The 27,991-nt window shown below is 35.6% G+C and overlaps 1 protein-coding gene across 7 annotated transcripts in view; it reads left to right on the top strand.

Annotated features, from left to right (window-relative positions):
* Nucleotides 1-27,991, top strand: part of ANKS1B (ankyrin repeat and sterile alpha motif domain containing 1B) — a 398,399-nt gene that overhangs the window by 69,452 nt on the left and 300,956 nt on the right. For all 7 annotated transcript variants that reach the window (XM_077783569.2, XM_077783570.2, XM_031507463.3 and 4 more), the window contains 2 exons: nucleotides 4,777-4,887; nucleotides 7,913-8,088. In XM_077783569.2, coding sequence (XP_077639695.1) covers nucleotides 4,777-4,887; nucleotides 7,913-8,088 — 287 coding nt within the window. The remainder of the gene's footprint in view (nucleotides 1-4,776; nucleotides 4,888-7,912; nucleotides 8,089-27,991) is intronic.

The following is a 27,991-nucleotide window of genomic DNA, read 5'->3' as shown; positions in this document are numbered from 1 at the left end:
TCAGGTCTAGGTAGCATTGAACTCACTTAAAATTACTTATTAGGGTTTAGATTTTTAACATAGTAAGGAAGAAATAGCTGTATAAGTACTATGTACTGGAAGAGAACTAGGATACTGCACCAAGCAAGGCCAGGCTACTGGATGAATTTCGTGGGTGCACTGAAACAACAGTACTTGGTGCTGAAGCAGTTAACAATACTGGCACTAAGGGCTTTTATAATTAGGCATTGGAGATAAAAGGGATGTTGCCAAGGCTAGTAGGCCTAAAATTAAACCAACCAGCTGTGTTTTAGTTTCAGCACATGTGAATGTGACGCAGGTGCAAGCTGTACCTTCTTTCAACTCTTTCTCCACAGCCCACTATGCTCTCTATTAGAATCTTGCTCTTTTACTAATTCTAGAAGCAGAATTCTCGTTATTATAAAACAAAGGAGATAGTAGATAAACAGATAAAAAATGGTATGAGTCCCAGTAAACGCTGCTGCATAGATAGTATGGAGGGAGATGCAGTGGAAAACAGTTTCCTTTCTTCTGCTGAAGCTGCTTAGGAACCTAAAGTTGTTTGTACCTGTTACCACATTATTCATAAATGTAAAATACATAAGCAGCTGCAGAACCAGAACTCCTTTCTATTCCTCTCTGCTTAAATAGCTTTTTTTTTTTTTTTTTAATGTATTCTCTCTTTCTTTCCTACTCTTTCTGTGGACAAGTAGATATTCCATTCCCTTGAGTGTGGAAGGCCAGACTCACTGGAAGAATGGGATACGTTTTTCAGTCAAGAATTTAATTACAGCTACATGGAAGGATGAAAATAATTGAGATCTCAATTTCCCTTCAAAGTTTGGTTTTGTTTTTATTTTTTGATTTCTTTTGTTTATGGGTTCATTTCGTTTTGTTTTTCTGGGGACTCTTCAACTTCTTCTGTAGGCGCTTGTGCAAAGGCTGTAGACCATTGACTGCATTAATGAATTAATTTAACTACTATTGTTGAGACTGAAAGTTTAGCTGCACCTTTATGTATCTCACAATCATAGGAGTACTTCAGTGCCTCTTTCTGTTATCTTCCCTGAACACACACACAAAAATGTTTATTGATTTCAGCTTTCTCTGAGATTCAGCTTAACTTGAATAATTTAGAAATTGTCCTCTGAAATTTAGAAGACTGAAGTGAACCAGCCTCCATCTCAGCTTGTCTGTCACCTTAGCACACCTGATAATTGTAGGTACCAGTCAGTTTCCTGCTCCTGCAGCTGCTTTAGAGAGAGGAGGAACTGGGTCACAAAGCCTCAGGTGGGTTCCTTCCCATGAGGGCAAGTGAGCTTGTTTTGGGAGAAGTTTTTTTGAAAGCTTCCTGGCTAGGGTAGGACTCAGTGGAGCTGCAAAATTCTCAGAAAAGTTCTTTAAGAATCTTAGGGAGGGCAGAGGTTTTTCTGAAGATTGCTACCCTTCAGGAACATGTGAAAGAGGTGTAAGCACCCCTCTGCAGGGATATTGGTTATGGAGGGGACTGGTTTCTGTGCAAGTTTTATTTCTCTGATCTAGTTATTTGAAGAGTCTTCTGGTTAAAAAGGTGAGTTTTCATATTTATTTTGTGATCAAATTTGGTTGTTTTTGGGTTTTTTTTTGAGTTTTAAAAAGCTTTTTGGTCTCTGTAGGGAAAAAACGTTCTATGTGAATCTACCGCATGGTATGGATGAAGTAGGGTATAAAAACAAAAGAAAGGAGCTTATACTTAATTTAAAGGAAAATAAGGATTAAAACAACTTGTTTGGGTTTTTTATTTTCCATTAAAATAAAAAAGTTTTCTGAGATGAATATAACCATTACTCTAAAAGCTAAGGTTTGTAAACAAAGCAAAACTCTTAACCCTACCAACTCAATGAGAAGTTAGGATCTAAGAGGACCTGAAGTTAAAGCAAGTTGTGCTTTTATACTCCTTGGAAGTTCAGGAGCAGCCCTAGCTGAGCTGGGCCATGCTCTCTTCATGCTGGAGAGGCAGCTGTGTTTCTCTGCTTGTATGTTTAGTCTTTCCCAGCTCTTTGGCCTCACCAGTATTGCAGAACTTAAGATAGCTGAAGTTCCAGCTGTTTGAACTTCCCAGAGCTTATTCCCTTATTAAGTTATATTCCCCACTGTTCTTATTTCCACTGCTGTGTATATATGTAATACTTTTATGGTATTGCTTTTTGTGTGCAGGATCCAACTTAGGTTGAGTGGGGCTTTGACAAAATCTGGTAACTATAGGAAACAATCCTACTAAACAAAGTTTTTTGAACTCTTAGTATTAAGAGCTGAAGTAGTCCTACTTTAGACTGAGCTGTAAAGTTTATTCTGGGTAAGGTGAAGTAGTACTTTTACAGAAGTAATATAGTCCATTGTCCCATTATGAATTTGACAGGTTGTGTCCTAAACAGCCTTGACTCTCCCCTGTGGTAGGAATGATGAGGTTTTTTCTAAAGTTGTGTGAAACCACAGATGGGGACACTGTTCTGGTCATGAAGTGGTATAAGTCACTAAGCTTAGCTTTGTTCTGAATTCTCTTTTTGATTTGAGAAAAATGATCCACCCCTGACCACTTGAGCAGTCTCTCAAGCACTCAGCAGTGAGTTAAGTTTGGACAAGATTTGAAGATGGATTCCTAGCCAGCTGCAGGTGATTAGAATGCAGCTGCTGGTGAAAGCATCCGGTGCTTTTGTGTGTTTTTTCTCTTGCTCTTGATACAGATCACCTGTTCTGTGTCTCTTTCTCTGACAGTATTATGGGTAAATATACATTTACCAAGACTATAAGCCTCTTTGAACTGAGGCCCTGTCTTTATCTCGTATATATCTGCTAGAGTTTTCAGTAGCGTAAACCAAGTTAGGAGTAGTAGTCCCACAAAAGTCCAAAGTTTCAAGGGTTGCACCCTCACAACATTGACATGCTGCCAGCCTGTTGTAAGCCTTTTGTACCATACCTTGCGAGAGCCAGCTGTAAAGGTTTTCTGGAAGAACTATGTGTTTTTCAAAGTAAGTATTTAAGACTTATGTTGAACTTGGGATTTCCTCTTCAGAACTAGCCTCCAGGAGGTAAGTGCATTGGTCTGGAAGTGGGGACTGATAAAGAACAAAAATAGAGAATTATTTTAAAACCAGAGTCTTGTATGATTATGTGACTACAAGGTTAGAATTCTTCACAATAGCTCCTTCATTTCCTCTGCTAATTATAGCTGTAATAATCTAATAATTGTAACATTCACCTAATAGAATTACATTTCCTTTTGGACAGTTGCATAATTACCAAGCAAACATTTTTCATACATGAATTTGTATTTTCTTTTAGTTTTATTTGGGTATGGCTTGCTTTTTCTCTTATCCCCATCTTGCACATTAACTTGACAAATACTATCACTGGCAGAGCTGGAAAACATTTCAGAGCATTTTGTCATGGTGTTAGTTTTCTCATGGACTCCTACAGTTCATCTTTGCTTTCAGACCCACCACACAGAATTTTCATATGATGAAATTTATGACAGATTATGCCAGGGACCACTGCCAGTCATTAAACTTAATATATGGCTCTTTCAAATCATACAATTCTTTAAAAAAAAATACCCCAACAATCTGCAAAGTATTTTGAAACTGCATGCTGTTCTATGCCATTTCCAATTTCAATTTCTCAGATGTCTGTTTTATCACAGATTGTATTTGGGTTTTGGGATTTGTTATTTAATCATGAGTAACAGCAAGCTAAACAAGTGCATTGTAGACTGTAGAAATTAAATCAGGGAGATTTCACTTCCCAGAAACTCCTTAGTCCTTCAGTGTGATATTGATGAAAGACATTATTGTACTTTGGTGCTCTGTGTTGCAACATATGCTATTGTGGTTGCTATCGGTATCACAATGAAACTATTTAAACAATTTCATAAGCTCGAGAAAATGCAGATGCAGAATAACTGCCCAAATTGAGAACCAGTTACTCTGCTGGGAAAAAAAATCCTGCCATTACGGCATAAATCAATTTCTTATTTATTATTGCACTGCAATTCATTAACATTTTGGTCTTCCATTGAGGTAGCTTGTGTAGAAAAGCACATGAAAATAATGTAGATATTTATAATAAAGGAACATTAATGAAATTGAAGTTTAGCACATTCATTATTTCCATATACATTGTTGTGAACATGTGGCAAGGGAAGTTTTAAGGAGAAAAAACGGAAATTTCAGCACACTGCTTTTTAGACTGCTATTTTAAACTAAATTTTCAGAATTGCTTTTTGTTTTTGCTCATGTACTATATCTGTGCTGCAAGCAGAGTGTTTGGCTTTCTAAGCAATATCAATGTTTGTATGTGTTGTGAATATCCTGAATATCTTGACAAAAAACTCTCCACAAACTTAGAATAAAAGTCTCTTTTAACTGCAATAATGTAATAGAACAGTTATGTTGATATTTCAAGGAGACAAGAAAAACACGTTACCCTTACAATGAGATTTCTGTAGCTGTTTCCACAAATTGGAGGACTGGCCATTTTAGTGTTTTACAGTACTTTCAACAAATGACTGCCTTGCAGCAGTGTTTATGAATAATTATTATTAAAAGGTTGTAATAGCAATATTTGCCAATGACTATTAATTTTTATAATAATGTTATTATTATTAATAATAATTATTCATATTGTTGTAATATGAAAATTTGAAAAGTCTTTAATGAAAAACGAAGTAACAAATATACTTGATTGAAATAAACCCCCTTAATTCAGTCTTTTAAGTGTATTTGTATCTTTAACTTGCAGAATATATGGAAACAGGAAATGCAAGTATTTCAGAGGAATGCCCACTGGAATGTGCAGAACATCAGTCTTGCGTTTTGTCCCCAGAAGTTCCTCCGTCTCCAAAGGCTAAAAGTAAATACATGTACTCTGTGAATGCAAAAGCTGTACTGAATTTCTCTGTAACATTAACATTCATACAAACTTAAAAAGTGGAAAAAAATTAGAAAGTTATTGATAATCAAGTATGGTTTTTTTCCTACCATGAATCACCTATGACTCTGTAATCCATATGATCTAGAAAATCAAGGAACTGTATTCTCAGAAAGGACAAATCACTAATGGTTTACAATGTACTGCATTGTTTGATCTTAAATATTTTTAATTTATCTGACCTTTTCCATTGCATAATCAAGCAAAACAAAAATGCTAAATATGTTGAAATACTCTGCAGGTATTGTTTACATTTGGGTTAAAAATTGAATTTACTTCATCTTCCCCAATGAGCTCAACTACCAATTGTTTCACACTTGGAAGCCTCTTTCAAAGGTCACAAATGTACTGCTCTTCCATTTGTCATCTAACACAGCTTTCATACACTGTAGCAGCCACTTGTGTGCATGTGCTTTCATTTTATATTCTGATTCACCATTTCCACACCACAGCCACTAAAACAGGGCATTTCCTGAGTGTGGTGTCTTTCATGAAAGTCATCTTCCTGTAGAACCAAACCTGACTTCTGCCTTCAGTAATCTTCCAGAGTGAATGTAGTGGACTGCTGGCAAATAACTGAGCCTGTCCTTGGATTTTTGTGTGAGTTGTGGTGTTATTTTGCTTCGTAGTGATTTTTTGTGTTTGTTGGGGTTTTTTGTTGGGTTTTTTTTGTCTTTGTTTAGCATGTTCTTTTTCTTTAACAAGTTCACTGGGAGAGTTTTTATTCATGAGAGAATGAAGCTTCCTAATGCATATCAGGTTATGATCTTTGGGGTAATAGTGAACAAATGCTGTAGTTCCAATAATATTTCCCATTGGGGTACTTAACACATATGTGGTGTGTGAAGATAAATAGTTCCTTTGAGATTAGCAGGATTGTGAAGCCAACTGTGCGATAGAAATCTGTCCTGAAATTAAGTAGCAAATATTTTTAAAATATGTTGTACTTTTTAACAATAAGGTCATGATCTCGCATTCCTTATTTCCTCTAACAAGGCATAAATAATGTAAACCATACTAGCTGTCTTTTGCTTGTCTATTATGTAATCTGATACTAAAGGAGAGAAATCATACTTGATCATGCTTCCCATCCATCTGTCTGCCATTCACTGACAATCTAATTTCAGATAATTTAAACCAACTTTGGAAAAGGATTAGCAGTATCAATTACCTTTCTGTGACTTTCATGAAAATAGGGAGCTGGATAGAGGTGAAAGACCCTAATTAGTACCTGCCCTGAAAGAAACAGGCAAAATCTTTTATGTATTCTGGCTGCAATCAGCCAGTCAACTGGTACACTCTCACCCAGGTCAGTCCAGTTCTGTCACACAGAGCTCATTCTTGCCCAGTAAGAAATACTGCAGGCCATATGTGGAAGACTGTGGGACTGGGGACATGAACACAGTTCTGTAGGAAGCAGTAGTTCTGTTTTTTTATAGCACACTGTATAATGATTTTAGAATAGTTTTTAATATTTAGATATTTTACTTCCAATTTTTAGTTATAATATGAATCTGGAATAATTTACATTTTCTAATTAAAAAGAAGAATGCAAATAAACCTCATTATAATTTTGCTTAATTTACAAGTTTTCGTGCAAAGCTACCATTGACTAAGAGTAGCAAGAGTTTGGAATGCAAAATTTCTGTTAGATTTTAAAAAGCAATTAAATGCTTTTAATTATCAACTTCTATTCTTGTCTCTGAAAATTTTGGTAATAACTGGCCATGGTTATACTTTAAATATTGAGTATGTGTGTTTACTTAGTGTAGCAAACAGTAACTATGAAAAAAATGAAACAGAGCTCTAGACCAAGCAGATACAATTTTATCAGTGGATTCTGTAGTTATGTGAGTATACTTAAATGTGTTTTATGTATACTGAGCTTAATATGCTCACTCTGTTTTTCCTTTTCAGCATTTTATTTCCAAAGATGGAATAACATGGAAGCATCTGTATTTTATCAAGTCTAAGCACTGCAGTTTCCACCAATATGACTGTTGTAAACCTAGTTAAAAAAGGGGGTTACTTACTTGCTCCTGGAAACTCTTGGTCTTTTTCATTTTTCATTGCTATTACTAAAGGTAGCTGTATAACACACACAGAGTACATAATCAGAACCCAATGTGGTTGGTCATAATGAGTAACTTTTCAGTCTGTGGAGGCCTTGGTGCTGCCAGTGGATTATTTGCAGAATGGTTAGCACTGAGTGTGATTCTAGTACTTATTAGTACCACTATTCCCAATAGTGGTCTTCAGTATAGACATAGAAAGCCTATTGTCTTACTGTTCTGGTAGATTTCTTAACTAAATAAATCTGATAAATTAAGGAAAAAACATGAAACGGTGCAGAAAGCACTAAATGTGAATTTCTGATAGACTGCTGTAGGAAGACATGTTTTAACTTGTGTAGGGTTTGCCCAGTATATTCTTCCACTCTTCCATTTAATCCTGGGAGAGTGAGAAAGAATTATTCATAAAGCTTAGCTACTTTGATGGGGAGGACATGCATTCTTAGTCACTCACAGTTCACAGATCTTACGTAGTGTATTAATTACAGCAGCAAACAGTAACCCAGTGCAGAGTATGGATTTTGTATGTTTGTAGAAACTTTCCTTTCCTGGATTAATTTAACATTCTTGAGTAGTTGCTATTTCTAGAAATTTTCAGGATTAGAAAAAATAGAAAGGGTAAGTATGTATTCATCCTAATTAAATGCAAGGTATAGGGCAATGCAGAAGTATGTAGATTGCCTCAAGCAAATTCCTAGCCTGGAACAAGATGCTATTATTTTTGAGCAGAGAATCGTGCATGAAGATCATTATTTAGAAGATAAGGTATGGAAAATAACAGATAATAATAAAGTTTAAAGAATGTGCATTTCCTTTTTAGGCATAAATTACCCCAGTATTCTAATTACTGACTAATGGTGTGTCTGTTTTTAAAGGTGAAGCTGTGACTGGAGAATTATCAAAGCTCTTAGATGAAATCAAATTGTGCCAAGAAAAGGAATACTCTTTTGAAGATCTGTCTCATACACTATCAGACCATTATCTGGAAAATTTTAGTAAAGTATCAGAGGAAGATCTTATGACCAGTGGAAGCCAAACCAAGCTTAATGTAGTAAGTAAGATGGGATACAAGGACAATGTATTCAGTTACATCTGATTTATTTATAGCACATCCAAGAAAGAAATAATAAGAGTGAGAATAGTACAAGGTTAACATTATAATAAAAAAATATAACATGTGCTTCTTACAGATTTAGAATGTAATGTTCACTTCATTTCTCAAAAGTATTGCTTACCACACCTCAGAATGGCTTTTTATGTCACCACCATTACATTCAAGTTACTTATTTTGAGCATGATGAGGACAAGGAAGGGGTTTGTTTGTGGACTCATTGGAGGATCAGTATGTTCAGTACTCTACCAAATACTAAATATTAACAGAATCTGATAATCTGATAAGATACATCCCCAAAAGAACCAGCTAAGCATCCTCAGTTACTTTTCTTCTACATTTTATTATTATATAGCTTTCTTAGTGGCCTAATGGTATTGAAGACTGAATCTCTAATACAGAAAATTTTGGTTGTGATACTTCAGTGATTTCCAATGACAGTTGACGATAACTTCATTGCTACTAATATTATTAATAACGTACTCTAGGATTAATTTTTTCTTTACTGTAACAAGGCTTTTTTTTTTTTAAATTGAATTCTCTTCCTCAGTAGGTTTCCTGATTTCAGCTGGTTTAAGCTTAAACTTAAACCATGACACTAAATAAATGTGATTGCCCAGGGAATAAAGCAGAGAACAAAGGAAAACTGCTAAGTTCTAAATTTAAGTTAATGTTTTTCATAAGTTAAGAAAATTTATGCTTATTTATGCGAAGAAAACCATGGCAAGTTAAAGACTTTCATGTTTTGGAGGATTTATTATGACATATAGAGACAAAATGAGATTTACAAAGATGCATAGCTACCCTGAAATGCAGTAGATGCTTTTGTAAAGCCCTTCTAGATGTTTGAATGTTTAGATGCATAACTCACATTGAACTCAATTTGAACAAGATACTAATCCCATTTAATCATTTTTAGACACTTGTCTAGTGTCTCTCTGAATTTAGGTGCTAACTGCTATTTAAATCTTCTCAGCTGCTGTTTTGCAGAAAATGTATTCCATATAAATCCATCTGTTCAGGCCTAAATGAAGTACAATGTGAATAGAAAGTATTCAGATGCTAAATCTGTAATTTCTGTGACAGGGAAATATAAAGGTAAATTAGACAATATATTTTTTAGATATTTCATATATTTTATATTGAACTAGATGTGGAAACAAATCTTCAAAACTGGGGACTGTTTGAAGCATTTTATGGTACTTTTCTGCTGGGGCATCCAGCTTTTCTTTTAGAGAAAACTGTAGTCAGGATGATGGGTGTGCACTCCCAACATGAAGTTAGGATGGAGGGCAGAATACATTTTCCCCTACAGCAAACCCAGCTATACAGATCTGTATGGAGAGGACTCTGTTGTGATGTGAGATTTTCCTGTTTGTTCTAAAGCGTCCATTTAAATTTTTAATGTATTTTAGAGTTATTCAGTCTGTTCAGTTGCTACCTAGCATCCTTGCATAAAAAAAAATGAAAGTTGCTTCCATTTTGGGTGGATGTTGCCTTCCCTTTAGGTTCACTGTGTAGTACATGGGTGATATGAAAATCCACATGCTCTGTAAGGGGCCACAAGAGAGTAATTGGGAAGAAACACTAAAGTGAAGAGATATGTTTAGCTCTGAAAATGATTGCAAAGGTGGATACTGCCAAACTGCTCTGGGGGCAGGAGCAGCAAGTGTAGTCAAGGAAGATGTGTGACAGTACAGTGATGACTGAAGAAACTTAAATGAATATTTATTATAAGAATGTGAAGATAATAGAAAGAAGTGAAGATGTATATATAAGTGGAGAGTCAGAAATAGATTCCTTGGATATATATTAAAGAAGAGACATTCTTGCAGCTTTATCTGACTTAACTTTTCTCCTCCGTGGGAAGCTTCTGTAAGAATCTCAGTAGGTTAAGTGGGTTCTTTTCTGTTGTCTGCATTTATTAACCTAATATTTGCTTCTACTGCACATGCCAAGACCCTTTGAAAGTATGGGCAGCACAGGTCAGCCTGTGGAGTCTGCCTGGAGCACAGACTTTTTTCTGCCTGCTGGACTGAGTGTTGCCTTTCTTGGTTATCAGCTCCAGCAGAGGGCTGGAACCACACCTGGTGTGCTTCCACAAAGGAGCAGTTACTTCAGGTTCCCATCAGCAGATTTTTCCTAACTTTCATTTCTGGCTGCTCTGGCATCAGCTCTGAAGAGGTGTAGAAGTTAGCTCCCTGTTGATAATGTGTTAGGTGGTGCCATTTCCTGAACTAATGTCGATTCCAGAGACAATGACTGTTGAAGGCTTTTCAACTTCATGTAGTTCAGCAATCTGAGAAATTTCCAAATCCCAAGTCACGCCACTTTGTGACCCTTAGGGAGATTCTGCAAAGGCGTTGGCTGTGTGGAGACATCTGAATTTTTTGCATCATGCTATTGTTCAGAGAAACAGGGGGCCGAGACTGGGGAATTTCTGATTTGAATAGTAATTTGTGGATCATAAACTTAGGAAGCTGGAGCAAGAAGCATCAGGAGCCACCTCCTGAGGATAGCATGGGCTTGGGAAAGAGAAGGCATCAGGAAGCAGAGTGTATTTAAAAGCATTTTTTTTTAACAATTGTCTCTTTTCAGGAGGGCCAAAACTGCTGTGGATAAATGAGATTATGGTTGATTTGGGGCTACAGAAAAGAGTTTCTGTCTACCCAGAATGCACAGCCTGGAATTCTGTCCTAAATTTTAACTGCCAGCCTGTTGTTTGAAACAGTGGGGCTCACAGTTTTTGTTTAGTGTAAGGGTAGTGTGAATGCCTGCTTTTTAATATAATAATGTGACAGTAAAGGACTCATCTGGAAAAGTAGTGTCCAATTCTATCCATGGCATTGGGGTGAATTTCAACACTGGCTTTATAGTCACCCAGATAAAGTATGGATCATCAAGCTGTGATCCCTTCTAGGATTGTTTCTGCATTGTACAGCCACTGGAAAAATACCAGTGCAATCTGGAGAGCAAGACTTTGGGTGCCTTGTTCACAGGCACATTCTATTCCTTTTCTGGTCTTAGGCATCTTGCTTGGTTTGTTGCTCCATGATGCAGCACTTGTAGACTTCTATGCTTTCTTTGAAAGAAGTGGGTTGGAAGTCTTTTAGGTCAAGGACAGAATTGAATCCATTCCTCCATTTGCTGGGTTATTAGACAGGTAGTCATCCAACAACATAAGAAGTTGTTCTGGAATATTTGTAGTGAGAAACTTCTTCTTTTCATCAAATTTTGCATTGAAAACAATACATGTTTTTATTACTTTATATGTTTCTATTGGCCAAGTGTGTGATTTGTGACAAGGCATTAAAACCCCAGAGATTTATGTGCTTACAGTATTTTCAAGTCAAATAGGAAGCAGAGTTTGCACAACTCTGAGATTAGGTGGAAAAAAATAACAAAAAGAGAAAATAAACTATTTGGTTTAGTCTTCCGAGTTCCAAATTACTTATCAGCTTTGTCTCTTACATTTCTTTGGGACATGGAGGAGGTGACTAGGAAAATTGATGATGAGGATCTCGGGGACTAGAGGGCATGACATCTGGGAGAGGGAGAGTACAATGGAGCAGTAAATAGAAGTATGGACAGTAACAGTAGACCCATAGTGTAGACATGAATAGGAACTGATCTGGAAATGAGTGAAAATGTCCCCACAGGATGCTTCCCTTACAGAAGTTAAAAGGGGAACTGTGACAGAAGAGGAGATTGTCTTAGCTTCCTGAATGGGAGGGAACAATTAATGAAGAGGGAGGAAAAGACTGAATGATGAACAGCAGAAAGTCAGATGAGAGTAAGATAATGTTATCTTTCAATTTGAAGAGTGCATTATAAAGGATAAACTAAAGGAAGTCAAAGCTGCACTGGAAATGTCATAATTTAAAGGTTTTCTTTTGCCACTCTGGCTGTGTTTGTTGTGCTGTCATGCAAAATATTAATGCCATATTTCCTAGTCTGTCTTTACCAGTCATTAAAATATGTACATTACAACATAGCATGCAATGAGCCCCTGTTCATTGTCTCCACAAAATTAAAAGCCCGATTGAATACAGTTTTGCAATTCTACTTGAGGGAGAGCTCCAAAAGGCATTTTTATAACTATGCATCCTTTTAGTTGTAATTCCTAGTATTTCTTAATGACTTGTATGCTGGGTGGGGTTGATGATTGATTCATAGATTTGTGTCTCCAGTTTCTGTCTTTGTTTTTCCCATTTTGATCATTGTGACTCAAATGTACTTTTTAGTTGACCTATGTATGCAGTCTTGGAAAGCCCTAACTGGTGCTGCACAGGCAAGCTTGGGAAGCTTTATACTTGTGTATTGCTAAGTGCTGACATACTACAGTTTTTTGATGTTCTCTAGATAAAAATTTTCCAAAAAAACTAGAGTTTGATTGTTCAGTGAGTCAGAAAAGAAACTGTGCTTCAAAACATATTTCAAAAAAACATGATGTGGAAAAAAATATAGGAAAGTCCTTGATTTTATCACAATTCAGTTAACAAAGATGTTTCCTTTTCAAGCTGAATTAAGTGTGATTGCATTTTCAGGTTTGTGTTTTTTTTTTTTTTTTTCAGTATAATTAAAAAAAAAATATTTGTTTTCCAATAGATGGCAGTCTGGTTCAGTAATTTCAAGAACAAAAGCAACCATCTTATATAAGAGTTTTCCAACTTTTTTCATTACTGTGTTAGAATTGTGCATTTTAACACAGTTGATAGTCGAAACTGCTTCTAAATGAACACCTTAAATTCCTCTAGGAGAAAAATTTATGAAACATCATGACATACATTTAAGCTACAGACTAAAACATCAGGACTAAATTTAGATGTGTATCATGGCATGAGGTTACACACCAAGTGTGCATTCAAAGAATCTGTGTGAATTGAACAGCAAGCAAGAAAATTTAAATAGGTATAGTGTACAAAGCAGGGATCCAGAAAAATTAAATGTGTCAGGAAAATGAACAGAAGACTGTCAAAATGTGTATTGTGAGAATCCTGAGCTCCAGCAAGAAAATTGCTTTAGAGTCCTCTGCTTGTGGCATTCTAAGATCATTACCAGTTTCCTGTCAGGTGTGAGATTCCTGTGTCTGTATTCATGTCAGGACAAATAATTCTAACTGTATTATTAAACCCAGAAACACACCATCTGTATTGCAATGTATTTGCACATTGTGTTCTTTAAAAATATAATATCAGAAAATGAAAATATGGGCTTTTTGTACATGTAAGAAATGCCTATGGATATCAAAGAATATTTTACTTTTTACTTGCTTTGGATAACCTGTGACTACAAAACAAAAAGTAGGAATTAAGAACTTTTCCACTTGTGTGTGTGTGTATATACATTTGCTAGACGTACATATTGGATACAATAAATCTCAGACTTTCTTTCATAAACTTGATGTTTTATTTGAAAAATATTTTCCTGAAATTGTCTCTTAAAAAGGCTTCATCTTACTCTGTATTCAAAAGGTTATTTCTGTCCTTATTTTGAAAAGTGTGGCTTTCTTTTAATGTAGAAACTATATTCTATATTTTTTGAGAACTCCTGAGGTTTTTTTTTACTAAAACTAATTTTAAAATGTACCACTTCAATAGAACTGAGACTCCAAATTGAAGTATATTCTGCAGAACAGTCTCTTTAATCTTGTGTAGTAGGTGGCTGCTTGCAGTGTTTGCTTTTACATTTATTCTGTGTTCAGAAGCATAATAAAAAAATGGTGTTATTGCTTTTCAAATGCAAATGGAATATCTTACTGTCTTTGGATTTGTGACACGAGTTTAGATTAAAGAAACAGCTCTTGAGAATTTTGTGTTCTTAAAGGCTGAGTATATGTTAAAGGATTTTGCTTAATTACATGGCATAAATACTGAGAAACTTAAGATGCCCCTAATTTATTTTTTTTTAACTGAAGATAGTAAAACTGTGTAGTAACTGCACTAGACAGGGATTTCACAGAAGTGACAGCAGCATATCTATTTAAATTTAATGTGGTTATATAATTGATAATAAAGGCTGGCAGCAGTAATTTAAATAGAAACATGAGGAAAGGTTCTGTGTAGTCTCAGGGTAAAGATTTGGATTTCATCACAGGCATATAGATGTCAGTTTCTGCTTAATTCTGTCATCCAGAATGAGAAGTTGATACTTGTGCATGTTGAGAGAGTGGAAAAAAATATACGTAAAAATATAATAACATTGCTGATAACAGTGATGGTGCATATTCAGAGATACATTTTTTACTCTTATGTCAGAATATCAAGAAGATGCGGCTATATAACAGCAATAAAACTATAATCGTGTCTGGTTTATATCTAAGGAGAGATTCAAAAGCATAGGATTATGTGGTTTTGAAAGAAGTTGACTAAAAGAATATATGAGGGTAGATAAAATTTATGCTTGTTTTTGCACAAGTCAATTATTCTAATTAATTTTCTTTTCTATAAGGAAAAGAACAATTATTTTTTTATAAAAGACAATTTAAAAAAATCATTTCACAAAATAATTGCTAGAACTTGTTGAAGAATATTGAAGTAAACTATTTAGTAGCATTATTCAAGAATACTGTTTTGGTTTTACTTTTAATATAACATTTACATAAATAATGGCTGGATTGAAATAAAATAGCTCAGAGTGACCAAACATGCTTGAGTAAAATAATTGCTGTCTTGAGCCTTTAAAAACACCGCACGCTTGCATTCATGCATTATTGAGAGAGGGATACACAATTTCACAGAAAAATGATGAACAAGCCAGATGTAAAATGGCTTACTAATGATGATACAGTAAAAACGCCTTCCAAAATATTTTGGTTTCTTATTCATTAGGGAATAGTAAGATAATCAGGCCTGATTTTATAGGGCTTCAAGGACAGAAACAGGTACATTTAAAATTATTTAATATAATAACATTTAGTGAATTTGATAATAAAACTTCAATGTGTTTTGCAGGTATTTATGATCTATTAAAAAAAGGAAGAGAATTGTATTGAGAGACAGTGTTTGGAAGATTGTTGCTTTACTGAATTCCTTTTTTATTATAGTGTTAGATAATTTAAGTATTGCTAAATTCTGATGTTGCAAGAATTTTGCATTATGTTGCTCTTTCACCCAGTTCAGTTATGAATCCTATTTTGCAAGCATATATGGACTCTTATTTCTGTGGGAAATAACAGTATTAAGGCCATCTCTCCCAGGATATGTAAACATAACTTTTTGAAATTCCCTTGTTGAAATGGTTTACCCACACTCTGAAGATTATATAACTTTCAAAATTTATTTTAAAAGCTACCGCCCAACTAAAAACCATCTGCTACTACCAATTTCTAGTGCACAATGTAGTATTTCCCACTGAGAACTGTTGCTGCTGCTAATTTTTTTCAGTAGATATTTATAATGGGACATCCAGTACCAAACATCCTCTTGGTCAATGTGGAATTACATACTTTCCATAAACTGCTTTACAAAATGATTTCTAAGTTCTGTTTAAACTTGAGCTGGTGATTACAGAGAAGCCGAGGGAAACCAACTGGATAGAAATTTTTGCCCTCTCCTAGTGAATGGGGGTTCAGATGTTCTGAATGTATCCTTTCCTCACCTGTGTTTTGTAGCTATTAAAAGAGATTATATTCTGTACCTGTAGGTTAGGCTCTGTTTCAGCACAGTACTGTGAAAATTTATGTTAGAGGGGTCCGTAATAGCAGCTATGTGGAACTCTGTGCAGAATAATTTGCCTGGTATCGTGCTTCACAGCCGACTAAATTAGCCTGCAGCTCCCTGCTGCTGTGATTTTGGGTAGAAGGATTGCTAGCCAATCCTCTAGTGAGCTGCACAGACCTACCCTGTGAGAAAGCTAGTGCTTGTTTAAGAATATAAAATCTCAAAACATGACAACATTTAGTATGATTTAAACTACATGGAGTTTAGTATAACTAGGGGAACGTGCTGGCCAAACCAGCAGTCAATTTAATTTGCATTAAAAAGTACCTACTCTTTTTTCCACTAGAATGATTTTCTGGAATATTTAAGCAGTCTGTGCAATTATGTGTGTGTGGCAAATTCCTTGACTATCAGGTACTAGCAGGAAAATAGCTTACAGACAAATGCATCTCTCTGAATGCTGTTATGTGTTTAACTTGCAGTGGTGAAGCCTGAAGGTATCTAATCCTTTTGCTCCAGTCTGTCACTTTGTTTACCACCATGTAAATCCCTGTATTGCTATTTTTCAGAATGTGTGCTCTAGACATAGGCGTTTTCTTGTTGGTTGAGTATATGCTTCCATTTATCCCTATATGGTAAAATCTGATAGAGTAGAAAAGAACAAATGCTTTATGCACACCCTCCATAATTTGCAATATTTCAGGCTTGTTATTTCTTAAAGATTTCTTTTTCCTGACTAAGTAATCTTAGCATTTTCAAGTTTATTTTGTATTTCCATGCTGCCAAGCACTTTCACTTGCCCTGCTGTGGACCCTTTCATCTCAGCTGAATTTGTTATATAAGGATCTTGGATATGGGTTTAGAATTTTTTCCATATAAAGTAGTTATAATACAAGCTTTTCAGATCAAAGAGCTTGTTTGTCTGTATGGTTATAAAGCGGTGTGTAAATTTGGGGTGCTGTGGCAATGATTAGTAAAATTTTGTCTACTCAAATATTCTGTTTGATAGCTAGTTTTTATTAAATTGACTGCAGTAGATTTTTTTTTTTTTACAAGGACAATTTTAGTTCAATACTGAGCACATATGTAATTTTGAAGAGTCATGTCTGTTTCATTATACTTAGTTGAGCACCAAAGATATCTACTAATCTCAGCAGGATTAGCCAGGATCTGAGGACTCTGTCAGAACTGATCCTGAAATCATCTTCCCAATATGAAATGGATTTGTTTGCATTAAATACCTTTTTTTTTTAATATGTTACTCAATGCTTTAGAGAATCTTCTCTCTCATCTGTGTTTCATTTTTTTTTTTAACATCCCAGAGGTGACTGTGCCATTGTGGAACCGTTGCCAGTGCTGCACAGCAGAACTCCTTCTCTTCCTTTTCTTTCAATACCCTCAGGGTCTGTCATCCTGGTGGTATTCACTAGTGTACAACAAGATGCCCATTCTGAAGCTCCAGTCTCCAGGTTCATTTGGGACCTTCCAAGAGAGTTTCAGTCACTTCTGGAGAACAGAATGAGAAGATAATAACGTGAGATTTCCAGCCAGACAGGGGACTTTTTTAATGTTAACAGCAACTCTCTCTTTGTGATATTATAATACCAAATCATCAGGAACAGTTACTGGTAACCAGAAGTGCTTCCCTCAAGCACTGACCTTCCTTAGAAATCTGTCAAAAAAAATCTGTCATGGACTCCTACCCTCTATTTCCCTTGGGTTTCTTCTCTCTTCAGACTGTTGTCTGGTGTTCCAGTCAAAATCATGTTTTCAGATTCTCCTTCACAAGAGAACAAAAAGTTCTTTTAATTTTCCTTGGTTTTCTCAAAGTACATTTTCTGTGATTTCTGGTGATTTAGAGCATCACCAGTAGGAATGCTGATACTCCAAAGGTGTATTGGTTTGTCACATTTGAGCAATAGAGTATGGAACAATGTATGAGGTCTGGAAGGAATACAAAAGACTTTGCTGACATGTAGGTACAATTGGATTTTAATACCTGAAAACATAGTTTTTGCTCTCTGGAAAAGCTGCTTTTGTTAGTAACATATAGGTAAGTAAACATATGAGTAACATATAAGAAGACTGAGCTTAGATATGTAGCAGATGTGTTTTTCACAGTCGTGTGTAGATATTTATGCAAGGGAAAAGATAACTGAGTTAATAAGGAAAGAAGGAGAACCTATTCTGCAATCTAAACAAAAAACACATTGTTCTGGAACATTTTAGCTTTTTATGTTTCTGCATTTTAAGAGATGGGAATTTATGTAATATTTTAGTGCTCTTAGCACTGTTGTCTGTAGGTAACAATGCAGATTTGATTGTTCATTATAATACATAGTGGCATCAGAATAAATGAGTGCTATACCTACACAGCAAGTTAAAAACAGTAGAGGGGGAAAAAACAAATGTTTTTGTACATAACTCAACACTGATTTCATGTCTATTCCATTAGTGTTAGAATTAAATCATTAAGCTTGGAACTTGCAGTGAAACCTGATGATCACCATCTGACACAAAATGCATGAGAAAAGAACCATATGGGTATGTCTCTGTTTTCTGTAGTGAGTGGAACAGCATAATTTTATCCCAATGTTACAACCAGGAGATGGAGCCTGCTAATCCATCAGAGCAATGTGAACTCCTACAGCATCCAGTAAGGGGTGGGGATTAAATGTGTGGTTTCACTCTATTTTATTAAATTATTCTTTTGAAGTAGGCTAAGTAGGTACTTAGCCACAGTCTTGCTTTCCTTTCTTTGCTTCTTAGTAAGATGTATACAAATAATGCTAACGGTAAATAGTGTGCCATGTTTCACCGGGCAAAATGATCACCCATGACAAGCTAATAAAAAATAATGCTCTCTTTAAAAATTGTTTAGTAGCTGAAATTAGAGCATTAGACAATTTGTTTGGACTACTTGTTTAATTTCATTTTTATTCTATCCTAAAGGCAAGAAGCAAATTTGTTTTATAATAGGTGTATAAAATAAATTATTTCTGTCCTTAAGTCTTGAAAGTTGACCAGTCATAACAAAGAGTTTCATTGTATTCTGTTGGCAAATTTTTCCTGCCCTTGTTAATAAGCTTAGCAAGTAGAAAATTAATAGAAAAATATGCTGGACCAGATTCCAATACCTCTATAAAATATAATACCTCAAGGGATTCAGTTAAAGTGCCTGATAATTACTATGCATTAGAAAAGTTTGCCCATGGACATCAAGAGTGTACTAGAAATGCACCCCTTAGCTTTTCTGGGACTTTAATATAACTGGAACCCTTGCCTCAGTTCAGTGGTATAAATTTTTAAACTGAGATTAGAATCAGAGACCAGATTTACTTGATGTGTTGTGTCACATGATGCATGTGTTAATCTTTACACCAGTTTCTTTATTTTTTTCCAGAGAAATGTGTAGGCTGAATGACTTACACAATTTTTGAGTATCTATTTTCATTTCTTCTCTGTTGGCATCTATCCTTCCTAAACTTGCCATAAGTTTCAGTTTTGTGTCATGAGGGAAAATCTCAGATGAGGTTCTTCCGTTTTATTTGCTTCAGTAATTATTTGAGATTAAGCTATTTGCATTAGTAGTACCACTATTATTTTTGTTGGTATTGGTGCTCTGCCTAATATCTCTGAAATATGGGCTGTTCACAATCAGTGAGGAAGCAGCCTCAATAGTGTTTGTCAAACTTAGAAAAAATAATATTAAAATATAATTACTTTTTTAATTGTTATGCTGGTCTTTCAGTTGTTAATAGTTGATTATTTATGGGTATTGGAATATTTATTACCTTGCCTTTGTCTCTGTCAGTGATGTTTCCTTTAAGAATTCTAAGTAATTTTAACAGCTCACAATCACTTATTTAGTCACTGATACCTTCTAAGAAATACAGTGCTTCATAGGAGGTATAGATAAAAGCAGGTTACTGACTGATTTGTTTATCTGTCTTCTATAGGAGCTTTAAGGCATTATATTATGAATGGCTGGAGAAAGGATTTAAATATTTAGCCTTCACATATTTAGGAATGTGTCCAGTAAAGAACATAAAGATGTACTTGTATTGTGGTGGCTCTGAATGTGCGATGTTGAATCTACCACAGGCAAAAGGAAACAGTACCAATGAGCTGGCATAGAAAAAGCACATCCTGTCCTACATCTTCTGGCAGTAGTGGTTATTGAGATAACTGCAGTGACATCACTGGTTTAATGTTATAAGACAGGAAAAAGCAGCAACTTGCACTATGTGAACTTCACACTGGCAGATTTTCCTACTGGCCATAGCAAAGACTTTGCCTTCCTAGTGAAGATGATTTTGAATGCTGCTTCCACGTGCTGTGTAAATCAGGCTGCATTGAGAGCTATTCTCCACTTGATAGTATTCTGCTTCTCTGATGGGGTGTGTGTGTGTGATCCTTTTCAACACCTCTGGAGGAGTCTGAACCATTGCTTGTGCTTCTGAGAACAAAGATTATTCTTTGGCTGATGTTTTTCACTTAGGCCTTCAACTTCTATAGCCTTTCAAGACATTTCACCTGTCAACTCTTCTACTGTGTTGTGTTTACATTATGTTTAGCACTTGGCTGCCAATATGGCAAACCACTAGTAATTTCTTCCTGCTGGATCTGTAAATCATCTAGCAAAAATGTTCTTCAAAGCTCTTTTGATTATCCACTCTTAACCAGCATTTACCTTCAGATGAGTAGCTCAGTACTGCATATAATTCTTAGATTGGCTTTGTCTTTCAGGTATGATTTTCTTTTATGCTCTTTATTAAGGCAACAGTGGCTTAATGGAATAATAACTGCATTTTCATTGACATATTTCTACTGAGAATATGTGTGCTAAATAAAAAACTGTGCACTGGAGGAGTAATGAAGTGGTGACTTCTGCCTACTCTCTTGCCACCTGATATTTCCCCTATTTTAATTTCTCTTCCTTCTGCTGTATTTCATGACGAATAATGTTTTTTCTATAAGTTTCATCATACTGCCACCCACTTATCCACCCTCTATTTTAAAATTTTAAAAAAGGAAAAATGCATGCTCTACAACTGATTTTCATGGCAATTACATAGCACTGAGATTTTCAAATGTTATATGATAACATTCAGATGGTATAGGGCTGTTAAATACAGAGATGCCTCTGTAGCTATTTTCCAAGCAGTATTTTCTCAGAGGCATTTAAAGCCAAAAGTTGTTGACATAACTTTGAATTATGATTTTTTTCCTTTATGCAAGGGCAAATACTCTGTAGCCTTTAATTCTATTTAATATTTTTTAAATTATTAACACTTGATTTTGCTTTTCTGTGGGCTCCTAAGCCCTTCATTATTGGTTTCTTCTTTTTCATCTGGTACATGAGTTTTTCAGTGAGTCACATTTTGGAGTGAGTCATGTGCATATTGATGCAGTGAAACGCAAAAGTCTGTCATTAACATGAGAAATTCCATTAACTTAATTGCAACTGCTCCTGTGGTTAAATTTCAAGACTCAAAAAAAAAAAGGTACCAAATTCCTTCCCTTTTTGCACACCCCATATTTGTGTATGCCCTTCCTACATACCAACATAGGTCAAGTCTACCATGTCTGTGTGATGGAAAGGCATTCCTCTGTAACAGAATGTCCTTGCAGTCTGTATGACTTCCTGGGTGAATTATATTTTGGGGCATCATGTTCATGTGCTAAGTTCTTTTTCAGGGTAAAGTAAAGCACTTGAAGTGCTTTGATATTAAACATTTTAAATTAAATGTGTAAATAGTCTGATTTATTAGTATTAGGTATGTGTTCAAAGTTAGACAAGTATTTAAAACACAGGTTCACTTCATTTTAGTTAATGTTAAGAAAGAGAAATTAATGTTGCAGTTCAATCCTGTTCCAAACAAATATATTAGAGTGGAGTAAGTTATGGAAGTGCCTATGTTTTGATACATTATAGAGAAGTAGCTTAATCCATAGATAAAAAAAATAACTCTTAAATCACAGAGTAAGCAGAGTCAGAAGGGGCCCACAAATATCATCAAGTACAATTCCTGGCCCTGCGCAGAGCAATCCCCAAGACTCACATGCTGTGCTGGAGAGTGTTGTCCAAATGCTTCTTGAGCTCTGTCAGGCTGGTGCTGTGACCTGTCCTGGGGAGCCTGTTCAGTGCCCAAACACCCTCTGGGTGAAAAACCTTTTCCTGATATCTAACCTAAACCTTCCCTGACACAAGTTCAGGCCATTTTTTCGGGTCCTGTAACTGATCACTTGAGAGAACAGATCACCTATTAGGCTTTTAAATCCTAAAACTTTTGTTTATGGATGGTTGCATCCTTCTATGAGAGTAGTGCAAAGATTCAGTGCATCTTAATATTGATTATTTATGCTACATGTAAGGATAAATTAAGATTTTAAAATGTATTGCTCTACTTTCAAAATGTGTCCAGATTGTACTCATTTTATAATCTCGTTTTTACTTAAAAATTTCACCTTATTCAGTATGCATTGTACTTGCCATTTGGTTCCAGGATGTATTTCCTGTATAGTGTCAGATCCTGCTCTGGAGACAGTGTGATTAATTTTGGGGTGCTCATCATGATAGGTGTCAATAGCACTTGCTTACTGAGGGGCAGCAGCTACCATGTTTTCCTCATGTATGTGAATTAATCACATATGTTTAAAGTTAATACAGTTTGTGTTTGTTACATGTGGTAATTTCAGTTGACTCTAGTCAAGTGTCAGGAATTTCTCCTCAGAATCAGGTATCACTGTGATCTTGAGTTCCAAGTTTATAATCGCTTCAGATGTGGTGTTTTCTTTTGGAGCCCCAGTCAGAAAATATCACATGCAGCTGGGCTGATGTGCAGTGGTGTAATTCTGTGTATGGGACTGCTAGAGCTGGGATTTGCAAGGTACTTAGGCTCATATACTACTGAGAATAGTCAGAGTCTCCCAAGATGATTCCTGATGTAACCCAGCATTTGTGCAAAATCGCCTTCAGTTTCAGCATAGCCAGCAGATCAGGAACACAAACTTAGTGACCATCTTGGAGATGTTGAAATAACATATCTAGCATCCCACAAGGATTGAGGCAGAGGCAGGTACAGAGTACTCTTCTCCATCGTTCTGCTGCTTTAAGTACAAGACTGTCTTTGTCTTCCTGATACTTCTTGTGGAATACAGGAGGTGCAGTCAAACTCTACCCAGACTCGGAGCAAATGAAAGAGATGCAAACTTGGAATATGTTTGTGAAAGAATGGCATCAGAGGTGCAGGGTAAGGTGAAAGACAAGATAATGAGTATGGGAAACAGAAAAACACTGGTAAGGAGAAAGCATTGGGGGATGTGGGAAAGTTATGCCTAGGTTTCCAAAATCTTTCACTGTCTGTGACACATGGGATGTATGTCATAATTGAGGCTCCTCCTTTTCAGGATTCTTCCTGAATCTCAGAAGGGCATATATGCTTAATGGAGGGATGCTGCTGTAGAAAAATAATAACTGATTGTGTTATACATCATGTCCTAATGCTCTTTTTTTTCTGCATACCTTGGGCATTTTCGCCTGAGAGCAGCTTGGGCAGCAGCAGGGGGAGCACTGAGAGCACAGAACGCTGTCCCAGCTCTTCTGTCCCTGGCTTGACTGCTGCAGCTGCTGGTGACAGCCATGGCAGAGATAGACCTGCTTATCCAAATTTATAGAAGATATTCAGGAACAGTTTCTTGTTCTATTAGTTCTTAGTAATAATAATGTCAAAATAGAATACTAGGTAACGGACTTGTAATTTTTTGCTTTTATTTCACACTGTAAGGTACGTGTCCTTTGGGCCAAGGAGAGTTAGGAGCACATCTCTGTTAGGATGATAGAAAATACGTGTTTGACAAATTGTTTCTACAGAAGAAACTTCCTCCTTACTTCATTATTTCAAACTGAGTGACAGCATTTGGCTTATCAAATGTCTGTTTGCTTTCTGCCTCCCGTAAGCAGAACAGTATTGCCTTCTGGATTTCATCTTTGCTGCTCCATTTAAAAATATTGTTTTCTTACAAAGATAAATAATAAGTTAATGTTTCTGTCTCCAGAGTTATGATGCAATAGCAAATGGTAAATGTCCTGTTATTTTGTACCTTTAATCATTTGCTGAAGATGTTTTGCTCTAGCAGATACTGTTTAAAAGGGTATGTGAAATACTTCTGCAAATGGATGACATTGTAAAAAAAACAGATACAAGAAGGACAGGTTTTGATGTTTGGTTTTAGGTTTTCCTGGACTAGTTCAGGAAAGTCTCATATGTATTCTGAAACAAGGGAATTGAGTAATATTTTTCCTAGCAGTGGCTGCTTACAAATGTCAAGGCAGAAAGCAGTCTTCACTAAAGGCTGAGAAAAGAGGAAGCACTGAAAGGAAATAAGACATCTTGTATCATTTACTGTATTCCTTGAAGAAACTTGTCTAGGTAATAAGGTCATATGTTAGATAGGAGGTAGTTAACTTCTGATAAAAAGGCCATACATATGTGTGTTTTATACATGGTGTACAGCTGCTGAGCTGTGAACTTGGTAATTGTAAATATAGTTAAGATTAAATAGATTAAAAATAGTTAAGATTAAAGCTGCTCTCACCTTCTCTTGTTGTTGACTTTTAACAGTAGAACAGACTTTGTCTGCTTTTTCTTTCTGTATTCATCATTCTTTCTGTTGATAAATATTGCTTGCTCTCTTAAATTATCATAGATTCCAAGTTATTGTGATAGATAATCTGATGTACATATATACATGTACCTATTATGAGAATAAATAGCCTCTTTATAAAGAGTCCTTCAATCTAAAGTATCCTATGCCCAAATTTTGGTTTTTATGTAGATAGAGACATGAAAAGGAAGGCTTCCACACATACATTTTGGAAGAGATGATTTAAATACTCATTAAGTATGAAAATGAGAGGTGATGTGATAGGTTAAGTAATGTCTGAAGAAAATTTGTCATTAATTTTAGTGGTACAATGTCCTTATGCTGGATCTTACTACTCTCTCACTGTTGTATCATTATTATTTGCTCTTTACACAGAGAAATTACTTTGTTAGCCTTTTACTATTGCAAGTGATGTCTAATACTTGATTCAGTGTTCCAGTAAAAGCCAGAATTTTTAATAAAGCTTTAATTCTCTATTAATACCTTGTGATTTCTCTACCAATTTTTCCTTTTGCATATCATATCTAATATCATGTAAGGTTTTCTGTCTGTTTTGAGGGTATATGTTGCTTATGCTTGCATCTCTTCTAACTTAGGCAGAAGTTCCCTTACTGAAGCTTAGTATTCCAGTTTATATTGATTTTGCCATTTCATGTCTAATTCAATTAAATGAATAACTGTGATTTAGATGGCATTTTAAACTACATTTGTTTGGGATGTTTTAACTCCAAACAGGCATAAATAAGAGGTTCTAAATGGTCCCTGTTTTTCTTTAGTTGACAGAAATATTTTCTACTCTGTTTATTTATTTATTTTCTGAAAAGTGGGCATAAATAACTTTGATTTTACTAAAACTCTCCCTACAGGGCTATATCAAGGCTTCCCAGTAGCACGCACAGAATTAGATTTTCATGTTCAAAGGATCTCTAAGGAGGCAAAATTAAATTATACAACAGAACAGAAAAATTAGGGAGTTCTGGGAAAGGAATGAAGTCTGTGAGAGAGTAACAGGAAACTGTGTGGTCTGGGTTTGGAGTTTTATGGGTTTATGTGACAGTCTGAGCTCTGTGAATTGATTGTAGATTTTTCTGTATGTCATTTGCCTCCTCCAGACGCATCCCTCTTTCCAGGGTATGCAACCCCAGTCTATCAAATTTGGGGCATTTGTGACCCTTTTCTCTCATGCAGCTATTAACTCCTTCCTTCCTCTTTGCAAATGCAGCTCTCTTTCTCTGCAGTAATTCCCACATATCTCTTTCCCACTGTCTGGGAGGAACTGTGCATCTGTCAAGCAGGGATGGGTGAGAAAGGTGGTGGCAATAACTGTTTTTTCACCCTCCAAATAGACTTTCCCTAACTGTACCTTTTTAGTGCCTTATTGGTGGCAGAAATCTGCAAGTGTAAAAAGAGCTCACCCTGATCTGCAGTAGTCTGTAAATTTGTCTGTATTATGTTAATCCCTGCATTGTCTAGTTGCATGAAAGTACCAGTTTGTTCCAGTCATGTGTCTAATGAATTCTGGCATTGACTGATCCTTTTTTGAATAATCAGGAGATCTGACTAGGTGTTTTCCACTTCCCCTCATTCGCATTGACATTAAATTCCTGTGATTTGCACTCTGTCTTAGGCTATTCATATGAAATACATATAATGGAAATATACAACTCTCATTCTGCTTGTGTACTTTGTTTTTACTGTTCAGTAATTGTTTGTCGTGGGGTTTTGTCACTCTGTCCCTGTAATGTCTAAATACTCATATGCTTCCCTTTCAGTGACTCTATTGTAATTAATGTTGAAAATTTCTCACCTGTGTGTCTGTGTTTTTTATCTTTACCGGGTACACTGACATTTTTATATGACTTTTGTATTCATTCACTTCCATTGGCTTGTAAGGTTACAGCTAATGTGAGTCACCTGCTTTTCAGTGCTGAGCACTGCTGCAGTTCTTTGCTTTTTACTCCAGGGGGCAAGAAGTGCTTTATTCTCTGGTACAGCAATTTTGAGATTTAAAATACAAGTGTAGGGCAGCCACTGTGGAAGATGGTGTCATAAATAGAGGGGAAAGACCTCTAGTCTGCTTCCTTTGTCTATGCAAATACCTAGTAATAATAGTCTTCCACGACCTACACTCTGCAGAATTAACCTGATCTTTTTAATAATCAGTGTGAGAATATTAGTTGCTATGGCAACATATTCTGAGGTACTACTGGAGTGTCAAAATAACCTAATGAAATACCATGCTAAGAATGTTTTAGAAATTGACTTCTAAAATAAAAAGTAAATAAATCCATCTAACTTTACAAGATAAGGATAGATTAATGAAGTCTGCAACAAGGGAACAGCCATTTTCTGAGGAGAATCAGAATAATGGAGTGGGATATATTGTGTTTCTCATCTTTGATGCATGAGTTGAGCTAGAATTTCTAAATATTTTCCCTGCTTAAATTAATGGTATACCAACAACTTTTGTGTTAAGAAGTTAGCACAAGAGTCAAGAGTTGAATGATCCTCAGATGTTACAGAATTTGAGTTAGTGCCTGTCTGTGTGGTGCCTTTGCTTCTCCTGCAGTTTCCATCAGCTTGTGTTCATCTTTAGAGCTGCTGTTTCTCTACTTCTTTCCCCCACTACTTTCCCTCTACTTTTCTTTCACTTCTCTATTCCCTTCCTTGCAGCAGACTCCATGTATTTCTTTATTCTATTGGCTAAAATAATATGCAGTTAGGTGTTGGGGGTTTTAAGATGATTTTTACATGGACCCCATAGCAGTGCTTTAGAGTTAATGCTACCATCAGATTGATGGCTGTCGTCATCCCTTGTCTCAGTTCTATTCTGGTCAAGCAAAGATCTAGCCACTTCTGAAAGAAGCAGTCCTAAACACAGAATTTAGTATCTGAGTATCAGGCAGGCTGCTCAAGCAAATTCAAAACAGGCTAGAACAGCTATTTCAGATGCCAATTTAAATAGTGTTGACATGAGAGTTTAAAAATCATTCATTACTGGGTAAACTTTCCTCCTGCTCCTAAAGTTAGTAAAAATTGCAATTCAGTTGGGGCAGATTTTCCTGTGTAGCAAAATAACATAAATATATGGGAACTGACCACTGTTCCTATTTCTGTCTGTCATAGAAAATTAGGTTACTGGTTTAAGCAAAAATCAGCATTTTTCTCTTATCACTCAGATCAATATGTAAGCTACGGTGTTCATAAGTCAATGATTATTCTTGATAATTTTCATCCCTTCCAGATAATAAAGCAAAAGAATATAGGTAATTTTTAAATACATTCATCTTTTGCCTACAAAATAAGATAGTGTGTTTAGTACTGATAAATATAATGCAAAACCTGAAACCTCATATTTTGATTCATTTAGTAGTTTTTGTCTGCAAAAATCTTGGACCCATCCAGTCAAATATTAGTTTTTATTCTTTGTGGAATATCCTAAACTTAATAATATTACAGCAAATTTTAAAGTAAAATGAAGTAGAATTTGCCAATTTCTTGGTAATAAAGAC

Source organism: Lonchura striata, chromosome 1A (genome assembly GCF_050655825.1).
Source record: "Lonchura striata isolate lonStrDom1 chromosome 1A, ASM5065582v1, whole genome shotgun sequence".
In the NCBI taxonomy this organism is placed as follows: Eukaryota; Metazoa; Chordata; class Aves; order Passeriformes; family Estrildidae; genus Lonchura; species Lonchura striata.
Note: the sequence above shows the minus strand (reverse complement) of the source record. Positions and strands in the feature narration are given on the sequence as shown.